The sequence below is a fragment of the Amblyomma mixtum genome, chromosome 2, assembly GCF_055824585.1.
Source record: "Amblyomma mixtum isolate Tamu chromosome 2, ASM5582458v1, whole genome shotgun sequence".
Lineage (NCBI taxonomy): Eukaryota > Metazoa > Arthropoda > Arachnida > Ixodida > Ixodidae > Amblyomma > Amblyomma mixtum.
This window is the reverse complement of record NC_143013.1, coordinates 17827785-17844895: the sequence shown is the minus strand read 5'-3', so window position 1 is coordinate 17844895 and position 17111 is coordinate 17827785. Positions and strand designations below refer to the sequence as shown.

General features: G+C 48.7%; 1 protein-coding gene across 2 annotated transcripts in view; it reads right to left on the bottom strand.

The window, feature by feature from the left end:
* Nucleotides 1–16390, bottom strand: part of LOC149358565 (metabotropic glutamate receptor 3-like) — a 57923-nt gene extending 41533 nt beyond the window's left edge. The window contains exons 1-2 of one of the 2 annotated variants that reach the window (XM_089570676.1): nt 15102–16390; nt 12114–12217 (exon numbers count right to left, since the gene is read on the bottom strand). In XM_089570676.1, coding sequence (XP_089426802.1) covers nt 12114–12145 — 32 coding nt within the window. In that variant the 5' untranslated portion in view covers nt 12146–12217; nt 15102–16390. The remainder of the gene's footprint in view (nt 1–12113; nt 12218–15101) is intronic. The other variant, XM_089570677.1, reaches the window with a different exon arrangement.
* Nucleotides 16391–17111: the final 721 nt, after the last annotated feature.

Here is a 17111-nt window from a genome sequence, read left to right as displayed (position 1 = left end):
TTAAGATATATCTTCACCTGCGCTTTCGGTTATACAGCGATGACTATCATTTGCGCCCTATAGGCGGCATCACACAAATGAAGGAGACAAGAGGAAGTTATTAGGGGCTCAAATATAATTAAGGCAAAAATGTTATAATACGCACCACGACCTCCACGCCGTGCGGCACCAATGCATTGCTGGCATATATAAACTCGGCCATCACACGGTGTGCCCACGACAGTGAGGTTAGTAAAACAAAATAAAAAAGCATTCGTGGCTTGGGCGCACTCAAGATTAAAAACATTCGTTACTAGGGCGTACTCAAGATCAACATTTTTTTCGGAAGTAGGAACCGAGCAAGAACTTCTCCATTTCGCGGACGCAGTGCGCTGTAAAACAAAGCGTTTTCCGTGACACACTGCTTCTGCTTTTCTTCCCTGCGAAGAGGAGGAGAGGGAGTAAGATTTCATGAATGTCAAACGGAACCTCGTTACCGGACTGAGTGCCAGGTCGTGCTTCTCACCGCTGCCCTCTTGCCAAGTTTTTAATGCCTTGGCTAAGCTTCAGCCTCGGCCTTCTTACAGCAGCGGCCGACCCTTCTTCGCTTCGCATCGGTATAAGGCACGAGCACATCGTGGCCCTCTCGAATAGGCGTGCAAGCGAACCCGTCGCGCGCGCTGGGGGCAAAGGTTTTCGCGACGAGGCCCTCGCCGATCTCTCCTTCTCCGCTTCTTCTCGAGAACTCGATGATAAAACAGCGCGCTGACACACCACGCAGGCAGAGGTGCGTTCATCGTACTCCCTAATCGTCCCTAACTTCTTTTCCTAACTAACAGCAAACCTTCTTTTCAGTCGTATCTTCTCCGCACATCTGTCGAATCGAACCTCCTTCCGCCCTATATAGTAGCGATTGGAAATAATAAAAGCTTTCATGATGCTGTAGCTAACATTGTTTATTCTGAAGGAAGTTGATCTCGTGTTATATCGATTTCTACTGTATTGTATACATTATTTTTTTAAGCTATTTACGTTTTTTGGATGTTGTTTGTTTTATATCTGGAGGATGTTTATTTTGTACTATCTATTTTCACTGTATTACATTCATTGTTCTTTATCCTAATCAACCCACTTCCCTCTGTAATGCCTTTGGCAATGAGGGTAAAATAAATAAATAACTAGCCCAACTTGCACACTGTTATCCAATTCCATCGTAAGCTTTCTCCTAGAACACCTGAAACGTCCCAATCAAGAAGAGGGGACTGAAAGCAAAATAATTTTGCTCTCTCTCTCTCTCTCTCCACACCACTGCTAAGACTGTCGCGACTTTGGCTTCCCGCCGCCAATCACCCGCCTTGCACCCTGAAAGTGGCCACGACCGGCGACGGGCCACGGGCACTCGGGCGTGACCGTGCACGCGGTCTGTGTAGACAGCCGTCCACGTCCTCCGCAGTTGGCGGCCCGGTCGGCTCGCCACGGACCGGCCTTTTTCAAGACCTGGCAGCTCGTTTATGGTGTGGCCCTCTTGTTGTACTATTTTGGTCACTACACTACCGTCCCCCTTGTTGTCGCTTGGCCTTTGAGTCGCCTCCTCCCCCCACGTCTCCGGACTTTTTTGTTCGCCCCTATGTAGCTGGCTGGCCGAGTGGATGTTCGTTACCGCGGTGCCCGCCTCGTTGAAGACCTGCTTCTCGTCAGGGCGAAGGGAAGGCTGGTCGCCAAGGAATGAAGCGCGATAATGCGGGCGCATAGCTTTCGGTATACTTTCTGATCAATGGCAAAGCATGGCTTACACGTGTTCACTCTGACACTTTTCGTGCGAAAGTAGTTTCAAATGTGATATTAACCTGTCAGCGAATATTACATGCCGGCTAAAATCTCTGCTTTTCCTTAAAGTGCTTCTTTCTGTCTCTACCCTCCAGGTCGGGATGTAACAGTTTTCGCCTATAGTTAATAAGTAAAACTCCCCACGGGCTTCTTCGAGAAAAAAAAAATACATCTAGGCCATCTTATTTCTCTTCCAGGCTGTATTATACTCTCTTCCTCCTCCACCAATACTCTAATCTCCTTCACTTACTTCTACTACGTGAAATCTGAAATGTACAAAAGCTAGATGCAACCCACGTTCTGAACTTGTATTTATAAGAAGGCATAATTTCACGGTGACTCTACCTCATTTGAAATAATGTAGAAAAACTTAATGTAGTAGTGCAGCAAATCTTCCGTCCAATTTGGGACTTTCGAACGCACAAGTCGCCAGTGCGCTGGCTACTGTTCCACCCCTTTTTGTTTTGTTTTTGTTAGACACAATCTACATTACCTTCTCTTTTATTTTCAACCTTTCGTAGCCTTTAATGCGCTACCTTGAAAACATCCACCGTCACTCTCTCTGTTCCCTAGCGCCCGAGTAGCCCACGCCTCTACCGTCACCCACTTATACATTAGCCGGGGCATTATTAGATGTTCCTTTATATCGGCTCGATAAACTATTCGAGGAGACGTTTCTGGAAAGCCTGCCTCAACGAGCTGATGCTTCATGCACGCTCCTAGTCCATCGCTCATTAATCATTCGGGTATAAAAAAAAAACCTGCCATCCACCCTCAAATTCCGCTCTGTATTCGTCATTGCGTAACGCGTATTTTCTCCCCCGCGGCTGGCATTTTTTTTTTCTTTCTCACAGGGAAGCAGAAACCGCGGGTCAGCGACGCCCGAGGCGCATCGCACGACGCCGCGCTTTCTACTACGCCTGTACTCATATACAATAAAAAAAAGGGAAGAAAATAAATCGATGACCGCCCGAGGTTTTCCGTTCGCACGAAGCGGCATAAGCAGCTCGCACTTTCGCCGCCACCGCAGTGGGTCCAACCGGTGGATCGGCGATTATCCTCAGACCGGCTGCGGCGGCGGTTTGTCTTGTACTGCCCTGGGAACCGCGCTACACTCTTCCACTTTCCTCGGCAACGTCGTGAGAGAAGCGCGAAGTTGTGGCCGGCTGCCCTTACCTGCGCGCTGCGCAGCGCATCCTGACCTTATTCCGGTTGATTTATGTGATCTGCCCCTATGACCGCTATCGTGCAGTGCTGGACGCTTCGCGTACTCCAGCGAACGTTCTGCGGTCTCTTGCGCTTTAATTCATTAGAGCGTACCGTATAAACGCGAAAATAAGTAATCCATTCTCTTTGTTTTTTTTTTTTTTCGAAGCGTAGACTTCAAATTAACGGATAGTCTTTCAAATCTATACGCAGTGCTTAGATTACGGGCGGCGAATGTGCACTATTTACTAGTTTATTAGTCAGGCTTTTTATGTAAGAGTTAAAAGACGCTTGCGGAGTACTGAAAGAGCTGAGGGGAAAGATATGAATTTAATGTTCTAGAGAGCCATTCATTTTTTTAAGCTAGCTTCTGTTCCACAACGTCAAGATAAACTCTTCTAGAGTCTGCTTAGATTGCCTTATGGCTTGTGTCAACGATCTCAGATAGTTATTCTTGTAACTGCACTTTTTTTTTTCTAGCACGCATGTTCCTTCAAGCTAAACATTTAGCTCTTCCTTACGCCCTTATTTAAAAAAAATAAATAAAAATCCTTAGAGAGGCCCAAAGCAACCATGGCATGTATGTCAATGACTTAAGCCGCAGCGTCATAAATAGACTGGACGATGCGAGGCGTTCTAGTTTCTGCAGTGAGCTCGTATTACGCCTTCTAACAGGCGTCACGACGCCTCCGCACCTTTCCCCCCCGTTATTGTTATTGTTATTTTTTTCTTCACTGCCTTCCCTCCATTCTCCTCCATCTTCATTTCGGCACGTTCGCTTTTCATCACGCACGCTCGTAATCGTCCTTTCCTCCTCTCCACAAACACCTTTCTCGGCTACGACTTGCCGGCCGCGTAACCCGTACACACGTGTGTGTGTGCTTGGCCTAAGCGAGATTGCCTCCGATGCCGAAAGCTCGACCCGGCATGCGCGTTCCTCTACCTCGTCGCCGACGAGTCAAACTCTCATCTCTCCCTTGGCGCAGTGGGGGCAGCCGTGCCAAACGAGTTGTCCTCGCGGGGCGCTCGCGAAAGTTGCCTTTCCTGTCAAGGAGACCCGGTCTTCTTCGTTTGCCCTCGATTCGCAAACGGCAGCCGCTGGGAATGCCGCCCAGAAGTCGTCGCCGTCGGTCGTCGTCACGCGCGTCGAAGAAGTGCGCCCAGGCTGTGATGCCCCTCTCTCTCTCTCGTCCTCTGACGACCCTTCCCTCCCCCTTCCCAGTGCCGTTGCATTCCCTGAGCAACATCTCTCACCTGCAGACCTTCCCGTTAGGTGACTCGGGATAGCAGCCGCCCTCGTACGCGATCTGCATCGCAGAACACGGCGTAGTGGATAGAGATAAGAGCCGGCAGGGCCGCAGCGTATGGCTTGCTCGAGCTTAGGATAGACCACACCATAGCGAGCGTGTATAAAGAGCTCCCTGGGAGTCATCGTATCGCTCTTTGTACTGTAGTGTGCACACGTGACGACGAGCACGAAGCAAGCGGCAACGCGAGCGTTCTGCTAGGTCTGCAGCAGTGCTAGGTCCGACCCTCCTTTGTAATCACTGCAGCAGTCTGGGAAGGAAAACTCTGAAAAAGGCAAGCGTCTGTGCTTGGAGCTGGTGTTTGCCTGCTACGAAGTGGTTGGTTCGTGTTTTTGGTGCGCCGCTCGCTTAAGGAACAAGTGTTGGTAGCCAAACATCGCACTTTTAATGAAGAGTGTGGGCAGCAATATTGACCCAAATGGGGGCGCCAAGGCCGGTCGCAGAAGCGTGTATGTAGATCAAAGTGCCTGCTACTGCGCAGCCGGGTCAAGGAAAGGGCAGAACAAGCAGGTTGTCAAAGCAAGGAGCGATCCTTGAGTCACTCTGAAGCTGCTACTACGTATGCTGCACTTTCCTAATAAGAATGATGCAGTCGAGTTCTGTATTGCAGGAGCTCTCTGTGTTGACTTTGATTTAGCGGGGGGGAAAAGGAAACAAAAATTGGTGGAAACCCTTCTTCTTTTGAAGGCATTGAAAAAAAATAGTGTTGTAAGCGCATAAGAATCGGCCTCCGAAAGTAACAAGTGCAGTCTTTGCCAAAAGTAACCGGACAACGGTGGTTTGTTTCTTAGCCGCGTAGCGAAGCACTTATGGCAGCCCTTAGTCTGAATCAGTGCAAAGTAAGGGGAGTCCTTGGCCTCACGTTTTGACACCTTTCGATCTTTAGGGGCGCCGTAAAGGCTCCGTTATATGGTTGAAAAGCAAGAACCTGCTGCTCGGTTACTTTTGGCGAAGGCGGTACTTGCATACTAAGCCCATTACGATTATGCTGGCACGTAGGAGGTAATTATCATCATCATCAGCCTGACTACGCCCACTGCAGGGCAGAGACCTCTCCCATGTCTCTCCAATTAACCCTGTCCTTCGCCAGTTGCGGCCACCGTATCCCCGCAAACTTCTTAATCCCATCCGCCCACTTAACTTTCTGCCGTCCCCTGCTACGTTTGCCTTCTCTTGGAATCCACTCAGTTACCCTTAAGGACCAGCGGTTATCCTGCCTTCGCATTGCATGCCCTGCCCAAACCCATTTCTTCCTCTTGATTTCAACTACGATGTCGTTAACCCGCTTTTGTTCCCTCACCCACTCCGCCCTCTTCTTATCTCTTAACGTTATACCTATCATTTTTCTTTCCATAGCTCGCTGCGTTGTCCTTAACTTAAGCCTAAGTTAGCCTCCATGTTTCTGCCCCATAGGTGAGTACCGGTAAGATACAACTGTTTTATACTTTTCTCTTGAGGTAGCACTCGATAATTCTGTGGGTGTTCTATACCCACTTCCAGTGACCACGTTGTCCATGCATCCGTAGGTGAACTAGGAGTTAGGTAGAGTAATAGTAGATAATCAGAAGCTTACTCTGAATTAGGTGCGACTGAGGCAGCTCCTCCTAGGAATCTTGGATGCCTACACGCCTCTCTACACGGCTTTTGAACCAGGATGCGCTTCGCGGTGCATGCGTTATTCGCAATCCATTCGCGTGTGTGCAGTGCGATAGGTATAGCGCCGAGAAAGTGTAGCCACTACCTCCCACGCCCGTTCTTTCTTTCTTTCTTTCTTTCTTTCTTTCTTTCTTTCTTTCTTTCTTTCTTTCTTTCTTTCTTTCTTTCTTTCTTTCTTTTTCTATTTCCTTCTTTCTTACTTTCTTTCTTTCTTTCTTCCTTTCTTTCTTTCTTTCCTTCTTTTTTTCTTTCTTTCTCTCTCTCTCTTTCTTGCTTTTTCTTTATTTATTTATTTCTCTCTCTTTCCTTGTTCCTTTCTTTCTCTCTCTCTTTATTTCTTCTTTCTTTCTTTTTTTCTTCCAACCGGGGATTGCTCGATGTTGCGCGCAACATGTCTATGCATGCCCGAGACAACGTGTGCGTACAAGAGCAGCTCCCCCCCCCCTCCCTTCCTCCCCCCATCCCTCCCCCAGAGTTGTTTATCTCGCCACCACCGACAGCGCCCACGCACAAAAGGGAGCCCCAAATGACTGGTTAGAGCTTCCAGAAGAGCTCAATCATCATCCGCCGAGCACAGCGATCAGAGCGGCCCCGCTGTTCAGAAACGTGTTCCGGAGCACCTCTGGGCGTTACCCTTTTTTCATCTCGGTTTCTCTTGCCCTTTCTTGTTCCTTTGAGCCACCGAGGTGGGCCGCATCATTTCGCCTGCTGACGCGTGATTTCCGGGCCGGCTACAATGCGGCGAGATATGACGTGCGCAAAGAAGGCGAATCTCGCGAAAGAGCTCCACGATCGGCTTTTGTTCCGGGATGCTCGAGGACCACCGTCACTTTCGGGCAGCGGAAACCGCGGCCGTTTTGCTAACGGAAATTTCAGTGTTCAAAGTGTGATGCGTCGGACCTCACAGTGCTTGGGACGTCACAGTAGTTGCCCGGAAAAAGAGACGCAAGTCTTCAGCGCACTAAAAGAGCCGTGCGATGCGTGAGGCCTTTCACGGGGAAATTAATGTTTCGACTGCTCTAGTCTCGTCGTGTCTTTGCCTACCACAGCGCATGAAAAAAAAGAAACTGCGTGTACACTATTCATAGGTACAGCCTCCGTCAAAAGTTTACAGCCCAAAGAGTTTGCTTCTAAGCTTTTAAGTGACCCCCCCCCCCCCCCCCCCTACCCCGCACGTTTAGCAGTCGAAATCTTGGGAATAATAAGAACGCAAAGCCGTTTCTCTCTCAAGAAACTACAGTCGCCGAGGATGCTTAACGAGGCAGACCTCACAAGCAAACCCCTTAGGCGGCATACTTTTGAAGGGGGTTGTACTGATGCTGATGGAACTGCTGGTTTGTAAAGGTTGTTAGCTCGCTACTGGCCATCGCTTCTGCTGTGGGGGCTTAAATCTAAAGTAAAGTAGCTTCTAATTGAGAAAGCTCTAGTTTTGGCTAAGTTACCAGAAAAACGAAAGTTCCAGTCATATCATAACAGTCATGACAACCAACGCATTTCTCCATTTTAACGCTGCATTCGCTACAGAACAAAAATTACGCAATTCTCAGTGACAACAAATTCGATTTAAATAAAGGCATTTACAGAATTAGGCGTCAAATCCATTCGTTCCAACTATTCAGAAGCAACCACCATACGAACGGAGAAAAATGCGTATTTCCTTCTAATTTGATATCAGTGATTAGATAAAACGAAACACCCCAAGCTCAAGTGCCGTGTAACGACAGACGTGGTACTCATGCGCGATTTTATCTTCGCAGCTTTATTATTTTCCTCTCTGATTACGTCCTCAGGCCTACAGGATAGAATTGCAGTCCTCTCTGACAACTCACATTCGCTCTTTCAGGCACTACAGTCGAGGAAATGTCGCAGTCAGTCTGCGACATGACGCCTCTCTTGCGAGGAAAACTAGGCGCGCAGTGCTCAAGACGTTGCCACATCGGCCACTGGGCATCCCGCGGTTGAATGGCTTTTCGAAATGCAGTGGCGTTGAACGCGCGCGAGAGGTGATACAACACTCGGCTTTTCTTCTGGAGGCCAGGCGCGCAAAGTCGATCTCGCTTTTATTTTTTTTTCTTTCGTTCTTTATTCGCACGCATTCAAATTCTTAAGAGCTTCCCTTACTGCCGAGAAGAATTACAAAACGCTTTCAGGGGGGATCAAACAACGCCTCGCGCGCGTGCCGACACGCATACCGCTCGTCAGCGGATTGCGATATGGAACGCAACGCGGATTCAGAGAAGATGGCGCAAAAAGTGTTTTTTGTCCAAGAAAAAAAAAGCTTGCGACAAAGCGGCGGCATTTCGCGTTTTCACATATATCAAAGAGAGAGCGCTGTTGCAGTCTCCTCAGTTCACCGAGAGAATGATGGTTCAGTGATGTTAGCTGTATTCATTCACATAAAATTCCAGTGGACACTAGCACCTGTGACACTCTGGCCAGTGGAAAAGCAGATGAAGCAACATGAACTGGTGGGCGAGTTGGTCTGACATATCTAGTGAAGCAGCGCTACGGCACAGGGCCAAAGGGAAGAAGGGGTGTTCAGCGCTGTGTTCGTCCCCTTCTTCCCTTTGGCCCTGTGCCGTTGCGCTGCTTCACTAGATATACAGATGAAGCAGCCCGTAAAGGCCACCAACGTCGGAGATATATTCGAACTTTCTTCACGAAATCTCATGCGTCCGAAATGGTTAGAAGATTTGCTTCCGAAGAAACGTATCGGCTCTGCAGCTTGCCGACACATTGCTACTAAAATCTGTACTCAGTCGACCCACATCTCAGATCAAGACTGCCACCAAAAATTCCTCGCCATCTGGAAACACTTTATCACCGACTTCGCCTGTACGTTGCATTTACAAAATGGCTTGCGATACCGTTTCGGTAAATTGAACAGTCCGCTTTGTGACAACGGCGTCTCGATCGAAACTGTGGAACATATCCTGCTTGAGTGCCCTGCACATGCTGACAAGCGTGCGTACTATGAATACTGCATGGAAAAGCTCTCCCCAGTGCTTCTAACAATGGACAGTGTGTTAGGTCCCTTAGCCTGCCCTATAGGCAACAGAGACAATCAATGAACTTTTTGTTTGCATATTTAAAGGACATTGGACATCTTTATAAGCTTTAATTTCACCTTGCATGTTATCCTAAAACATTCTCCATGCAGAGGAACTTTGTTAGCTCATATGTCGGACTATGCACTCCATCGTTTCATACGTAACATCATTACGTTTTTTGTTTTATTTTACGTTTTCCGCACCACTCTCATTCCGTCTTTATGTCCCAAATTCCCTTTCCCACGCAGAGTAGCATTCCAGAGTTTTTTAAACGCTGGCTAAATTCTGTTTTTCATTAAAGGGCTTCTCTCCCTCTCATTCCTATAAGTTTTTGAAAATGAGTCAAAAACAAGAAACCCTTTCGTGAGTCACCGCGACGTCCATGTACACCGAGAATCTCGGCGTCAATCTCCATTCCCTGGGTTCTTTGTGAGTCAAAGTTGCCGCTTGGCAGGCTTGTCAAAAGCACGCGTTGCCAACTCCCGAACAACAACAGCAACAACAACAACAACACCGGGAAGCAGTGCGCGCGTGGCGAACGGGGCGTGCTCTGGATGCCAAACCAGAAGAAGCACGCGCCCAAAATGAACGCACCAACACTGCGACAAGCACCAGATAGCTGTCCGCTCCGTTATTCCGACCGCTCCTGAAGGAGGTCAGGGGCCATCGTACAAGTCCAGGGCAGACGGGAAAACTAGAAGCCAACCAGACACGAAAGGAGCAGCGGAGAAAAGAACCAGTGTGCAGAGCCAACCGGTGTCGGCGGCAGCTTTTTTCAGCCATCAGCCGGAAAATCGCTTTTACTGCGTGTCGGCTACCAGGACTGCGTGCGCGACTGACTGACCCGGCGGCTCATCGTCGTTGCTATACGGTCCCCGCGCTCAAGAAAGCCTCAGTGGCTGGGCATTGAGCAGCCTGTGTGTATAATTGGATGTAGAAAAGACGTTGATCAGATTGAACTTCGCGTTTGAGGTCGTCGCTTGGCAAGCTCATGCCTTCATCTGCATCTATAGCACTTATTTGTAAAGGCCGTTTTAAGCTACTTTTCCAATATCACCGGTCTGATCTTCACGCCCTTCACAGAAGGAGGTGTTTTATAGCGTGGTACTCCTTTTGCACACCTTCGGCCCCATGGCTTGTACAGTTATGATCCATTCACGGAATATTCCTTTTTTCAGAGAATTTTAGAAGTAGAATTTGGCGACAAGGGAATTTTTAAGGAGTTTCAGAGAACTTTAAAAGTCAAAATGGCCTTTTTTTATTCTTGGAGTTCTCAAACTACTATAGAGAAAAAGGGCCCGAAACAGAGAATTTTTGTACATAATTGAGGGGATTTTCTGCTAAGGCATAGAACGCCACTGCCGAACACGTATGTATAAGTTTAAATAGAGCGTTAGTGAACGACAAAACGGTGTTTGGGAAATGAGATGGGGACTTGCATATATTCAGCGAACTTTCTAGTTGAGTGTTTCAAAATTTCTCCGCAAACCTTCGGCCGCCGTGTGTAAAGTTTCCGTAAGGCAACCCCTTTCATTCTTGTGCTTAGGAACGCCGTTACATTCGTTCCACCACCAAAAACTAGAGTGACTGGAAATTTTTTCCAGCGACGCCAACAGGAGGCGCAGGCATTATACGTTTCTGTGTTGAAAGAAAATGGCGAATTTTAATAACGATTTACGGCACAGTTGAGCAAAAATTAAAAAAAAAACAGCCGGGCATGGCGGAAACTGCTACCACCCGGCTTCAAAGGGGACGCTCCTATCTTCCATCCATTCATGGTAGTGTCACTGGGAAATGTTGCGAAAGCAACACTACGCGAGTCGCCGAGCCATTTCGCGGAGCTGACGAAAGGCCGTACTGCGCATGCGCGAGGAGCAGAGATGTCACACGGCGCACAGCTGGCGCGCCGCCGCCGTCGCTGCGTGGGTGACTCAGAGGTGCCGCCGCCGCGCTCGCCGGTTGCGTATGCGCAGTCGCGGCGCATAGCTAGCGTGCCGGCGCCGCTGCCACTGCCGCGCGCTCTCCATCGCCTCTCTTTCTCTCCTCGTTGCTTTCGCAATCCTTCAGGTTTAACCACCAGAGCTATTTCAAATGACTACCGTAAACGCAGTGCCAGCGCCTCCTGGTGGCGTCGCGGCGCTCCTCTCCCAAGGCAGAAGCTGCTGCAGCAGCAGCGGAGCGCGCTTACGGTTCACGCCGTACCCACGCTACCGCTGTCACGGCTAGTTGACCGGAGGGGCGACCTCCTGACTTCTTTTGTTCCGCTCGGCCAGGGAGCCGTCTCATTAGCGCGCGGTTTCTCGACGCGTGTGCGCGTATACGGGCTGTTTGTACGGAGAGGGCCTTTTGTTCTGGCGCACAATGCGTCTACCGCGATGCGATGTGCGATTCGCGATGTCGCCTTGCCCGGTCGATGATAGAGGATTAGGGCGAGCTCTCAGGAAGGGGGAGAGGGTGTCGGGGGAGGGGAACCAGCGAACGAGAGGCTCCGGAGTAGCACGCGAGAAATCGTCGCCACACGGGAAGTTACTCAAGGGGGAAGCTGCCTGCGTGTGAAGTGATAAAACGCTGACGATTCGCCGTACTACATGCCTGGCTATATGGGTGCTGGAGATCTATCCTCTGGTTTTCATGTCTACGTGGCAGCCAGAAAGAATGATTTGGGACGTGATGTTCGATAGAAGTATGCACGTAAACAAGATGAGTTAAACAGTACTCAATAACTTGGCCTCGTACATCTTATTAACAGAAGGCATGATTGGGTTGAAAATAAGCAAGACAATTCCCTGCCAGGAAAACCTACTGTTCTGCATCTTTGAAGGCAATGTTGGGCAAAATTAAAATATTGGTTGGCGTCAGTTTTTTCTCAACTAAGGTATTGACAGGAATATGGCGATAAAGACAGCTGTTCTAAAGCCTAAAAAATCATGCTGCTCTTCAGACTGTATCACGAGAGCAGGCGCAGAAAAACGTCTACAAAGACATGGAGGAAACAGACTTGGTGACGAATAGGTACCCTTTCATCAGCTAGTCGGTTTGCCCCTGTTAGGAATATGCACATGGCGAAACTGAAGTTGTGTGTACGTACTGTATTCGTGTTGGCGTATTTTGGTCGATCATCGGCTGTCATCGGCTGTGTCTGAGCTGAGCAGGGCCAATAAGTGTTTCCTGGAGCAAATGTCACTTCCTTTCCTGAAAAAGTGAGGCCTTACTGTAATAAGCCTGAAGCTACATCACACCTTAAGTTCTTCTTCCAACTACTCGCTATAGCAAACTGAGACTGGACACTTTAACGAAAGAAGTTTAGCGCTAGGTGACCAGAAATAATTGCTTCCGAATGCACGTGCACAACAACAGAATAAAATCTAACGAAAGCTAGAATGAGTGAGACTGGAGTTTTGCTGGAGTTTTCAAGCTGCTGCCAAAAAAAGAATTGAAAAAAAAAACGATTATTTCTGCGTCTATGAGGGAATTTTCGGTGCTTTCATGAAACATTGAAGATGGAAAAGCCGAATAACGATAGCTAAAGACATAACAAATGAAAAAGACAAAAACAACGAGGTTTCATAAGGCTGAATGCCGAGGGCCCCTATGAATTTTTTTTTTTAATTCATGCTCTAACGTTCTTTTTGTTTTCCGTGGAGTTCACAACGGACACATCATTCTTCCTCCTGTGCAGCAGCGGTGTAAAAAAAATAAAAGGAGTGGATTCTTCTTCGCTTTCGCTCCGTTCCGCGACATGCCATGAACGCGGCAACAGGAAACATTTCCTCGTTTCCGGTGCGAGCCAAAGTTCCGACGCCAGCTGGTGAGGGCGTCGGCGTTCGCCGTCTCTCCCGCTTAATTGCCACCGCAGGCAACAAGACGCGAGCCCTTAATTACGGGAAAAGCGGCGTTGCTTACTAAATGTGGCTACTCGCGAAGGTTGCTAAATATAGGCGAGATTTGTTTTGCAGCACACACCGGCTTGGCGGCGCTGAACGCGGCAAGCGCGCGTGCGGTGAGTTTAAGGAGGCCTGCCTGCTTGACGTAATATCCCCACTTGGCGAATGAATCTCTTCCTTGCTCACGCAATCGGTAATATAAACAGACTATCACGTGACGATCTGACCCAGAGAATGCATAATAAATAACAGATCGTAGATATCGATTCATTGTGCCCTAGGCTGATTCCACTTGCATAGCTGAGAATGCAACGAATGCGATTCCATCACCAAGGTGCGATGTCCCGGTAATAACACCAACAGGGTTCCGAGTTGGAAGGACATCTTGAAAAACAAAACCAGAGACACAAAGCGAGACATATGTAAGCAAACAAACGCAAGAGTCGAAAAGAAATGTCTCGCAGTCTCGGGTGTCGGGCGCGTCTGAGATCCAAGACACTTGTTTGAGATGACGCTGCATTCCTGATGGCCTTCGATTCTGAAGAGCCAGAAATTGAAGGACCTTTGCGCTCCAGCTCAGGTGGCCGGATGGCTGAATTCACGCTGGTGCTGGAAACCAAGCTAATAAAGAACGCGGGCATGATTCCAAAAGATCCATATTTCGTGTGCGTGACCCCGACAATGGCAAATTAGTCGAGTATGAACGGTCAAGGACTAAATTAGGGGCTGGTCTTAGCGGCCACCAGGAATACTTGATTTTTATCATGAGCGTCACAAATGGTGCCGTGGACCACGTTCGTCTTCGCAAAACAAACAAAACGAAAAGAAACTGCTTCCTTCTTTTGATTATTTAGGCGCTGCCATATTTGCGGAATCTTCAATCGCACACTTTCGAAATGTTTTGCGGGCAGAATGCCTGTCGCATAGTTACTTTTCCCAAAATCGAGTACCATGTTTTTTGTTTTGTTTTTTGCACCATCTCTGCAATACGCAGTTACGTGCAGTGTGTTCACGAACAGTTCCAGTTTCCTTGCATTGTTTTGTAATTTCCTTGCACGTTGCACACGAGGTATGTGTACCTGAAAAGTGTACCTGCCCCGCTTCTGAACTACTGGACATGGCACCAGAAACACGCTGCTAGGCAGGGATTACATACAACATTTATATTGAAGTTCTTTTGCGTTTCCTCTTTCGTCGTTGGTCAAGGGCTCACTATCCCCCCCCCCCCCCCCCCCCCCCCCCCCCCATCGCTGATCGACCACTCGTTGTTGCATATGATAAAAATCTGAAAGAATCGAAGACGAATCGCTATATTATGCCGGCCCTAATCAGTGTTCAAGTGCCAATAACCTCGCAATTTCTGTACTCTCTTGAATAAGAGAGTCTGATACGTTGACCAATGATTATTTCGAACAAATCTAATTCGTTTGCTTTCGTTTGCATTATAGGCTGAGTGTAAATCAGGATTTTAATGATAGGTCTGTTTTTCTTTTCTACATGGGCATCGATTATAGAAAATTCACGTTCAGAAATGCGTCAAACAGCCGCTGCCGTCTCCGCTTACTCATGTTAGCACGAACCTGCACAATATTGCCTGTCTCAAGGCGCGAGCCACTGATTTTAGCCTAGAAAGAGGAGCGTTGATGGAAGCAAGAGCAAAATCTGCACATGGAGCACACGTGACACCATTTAGCGCTGATTATCGGAACCGTAATTGTCCCGCCCCTATAAGTACAGCGCCAGCTGATGAGATATGACCGGCCGCTAATGAGCGCGAGTTTCTGAATTAAGGACGCTCGCCGGCGGCTGTCACCAGGCACTACTAAACGTGCCGAGCGCTGTCTCACTGCATGGTTTTGATTGCAAAATCGCAGTCTCATGGCAGCCATTTTGTATCGTCATCATGTACTTCTTTCCACGCATTCTAACAATAGGGTATATTCTATTTATGAAGTACCGCAAGCATGTGACCTAGGCTTATATGGCCTGATTTCTACGAGACAGCACAACACTTAAAACTTGAAACAAACACCTTCCAATTCTTAGGAAGTGTTTTCGGAACGATCAGTGCACTGCAAAATTCAGTCGGTAAACTTTTTTTTTTTTTTTTGCCGCGTGGTGGTAAGACGACGCTAATGGCACAACTGGACGAGCAAAGGTGGCAGAGAAATTCATACAGAGTTGATGCTTACCTCAGCAACATGAGTTGTCTTCTTCTTGTGACCGTCGAAGAGTTCCTTCCTGTGGAGTCCCGGGCAGGTACCGGCGAACACAGAAAGTTCTGATGAAAATCCGCTGTTTCTCACACACCTTAATCCGACGGTATGGAAACAATACAAGTCAAGCAGCAAAGGATTCTAAAGGACGGCAGATTTCTCGCGGGGTGGCTGTCAAAAAAAAAATGAAAACTGAGTTTCTTTCACACAGTAGCGATGTCGCTGATTGAAGGGGATGAGCTCTACTTGCTATTAATATAAAGTTGCCTTATATTGAAAGCACTTTTCAGCAGGTCCTAGATAGCAGTATACGCTAATATTTTTGAACAGATTCCAGGGTCACTGTCAAACAACGCAGAAAAGTTACGTATGTTCTCACCATAAAGTTACGCGCTGGGCCCCACAGAACTTGGCTACACGAGTAGTTCGGTGCCTTTTGAAATAGATAGCCTAGTTGTTCCAAAAATGCTTAGCCTTGTCTATCTGTGATGTGCGCAGAGTCAAGCACAAAAAAAAATTATCTCCGCATTGTTACTCGCTTATGATAAAGCAAGATTTATGTATCTACTGAATGAAAACGCTCTCAAATGTACCTCTTAGTGTAAAACTAAGTGCGGACTAGAGAGTGTGCTTCTATTGAGCGCCACCGAAGCCAGCAGACAATAATATCCTTCCGTTCTCGCGCACCACTTCACTGGAACGCACACTGCCGCCATCCGCTTTCAAACCGCGCACTTTACGTCAATGTCATCCAAGAACCGTAGGATGAAAACGTAAACCGGAAGACCGCACAGGAAACTCTGTTTCTATTAGCCGTCACGCACTTTGACGTCGAAGAACCCCCAGACAGACGCACATATCTTCCAGAGCATATGCCGATGAGGAGCAGCTCGGAAATTGATGGGGCGACGTCCTGTAGCAAGGAATCAGCTGAATGTCCACAGTGCCTTCAGTGGCATTGATGACGGGAGTTTCTTCTGTCTTCCTGATGAGTTGCCCAGAAGACCTTCTAAGCGCTGACCGTTGGACAAGCTCCGGCAGACAATGCTCAATGTGTCCAGGACAAGCCACGTCCTGGCCTCGGAAGATGAACTGCGCCACCGCCGTGTCAGATGCCGCGCGCTGTTCGCACCGAGCGCCGCATGGCCGTGTGTGCAGGGAAGGAGAGAGGGGGGAGCAACACCTGCGGCAGCGAAGAAGCGCCGAGCGCGACTGAGGAGCCGCCGAAGGAGCCGGTCTGCAAGGCCTGCGCCGCTCTCGGCACAACCGGCGGTGCCCGGCGCTACCTGGTGCGACCCGCCAAGAGGCGGCGCCAGCGCCCAAGGGCCACGCCGCCGGCAGTCGCGCAACGGCGCCGCTTGGCAGCTCCTTGGAAGATGGAGAGGGGGCTCTCTGTGTACAAACACTGCGGTGTATACACCGTGACAAACAAACATAATTGAGGAGCACGCGCCTTGCATTATGCCGTCTTCGGTGCGTGGAATGTACAGGGACGGAACAATAGCATTCGATGCGGCTGTTATGTCTGCTGTCCCTAGTCAAAAGGCGCGCACGCATATTAAAGTGCGTGCTGGTTTTGAAGACGCTTCAGGCGCATCGATAGCCGCCCAGTTCTAGTAGCGAAAGTTGTGTCTGTCTGTCTGTCTGTCTGTCTGTCTGTCTGTCTGTCTGTCTGTCTGTCTGTCTGTCCGTCCGTCCGTCCGTCCGTCTGTCTGTCTGTCTGTCTGTCTGTCTGTCTGTCTGTGTCTGTCTGTCTGTGTCTGTCTGTCTGTCTGTGTCTGTCTGTCTGTGTCTGTCTGTCTGTCTGTCTGTGTCTGTCTGTGTCTGTCTGTCTGTCTGTCTGTCTGTCTGTCTGTCTGTCTGTCTCTCTGTCTGTCTGTCTGTCTGTCTGTCTGTCTGTCTGTCTGTCTGTCTGTCTGTCTGTCTGTCTGTCTGTCTGTCTGTCTGTCTGTCTGTCTGGTCCATCCGTCCGTCCGTCTTTCTGTC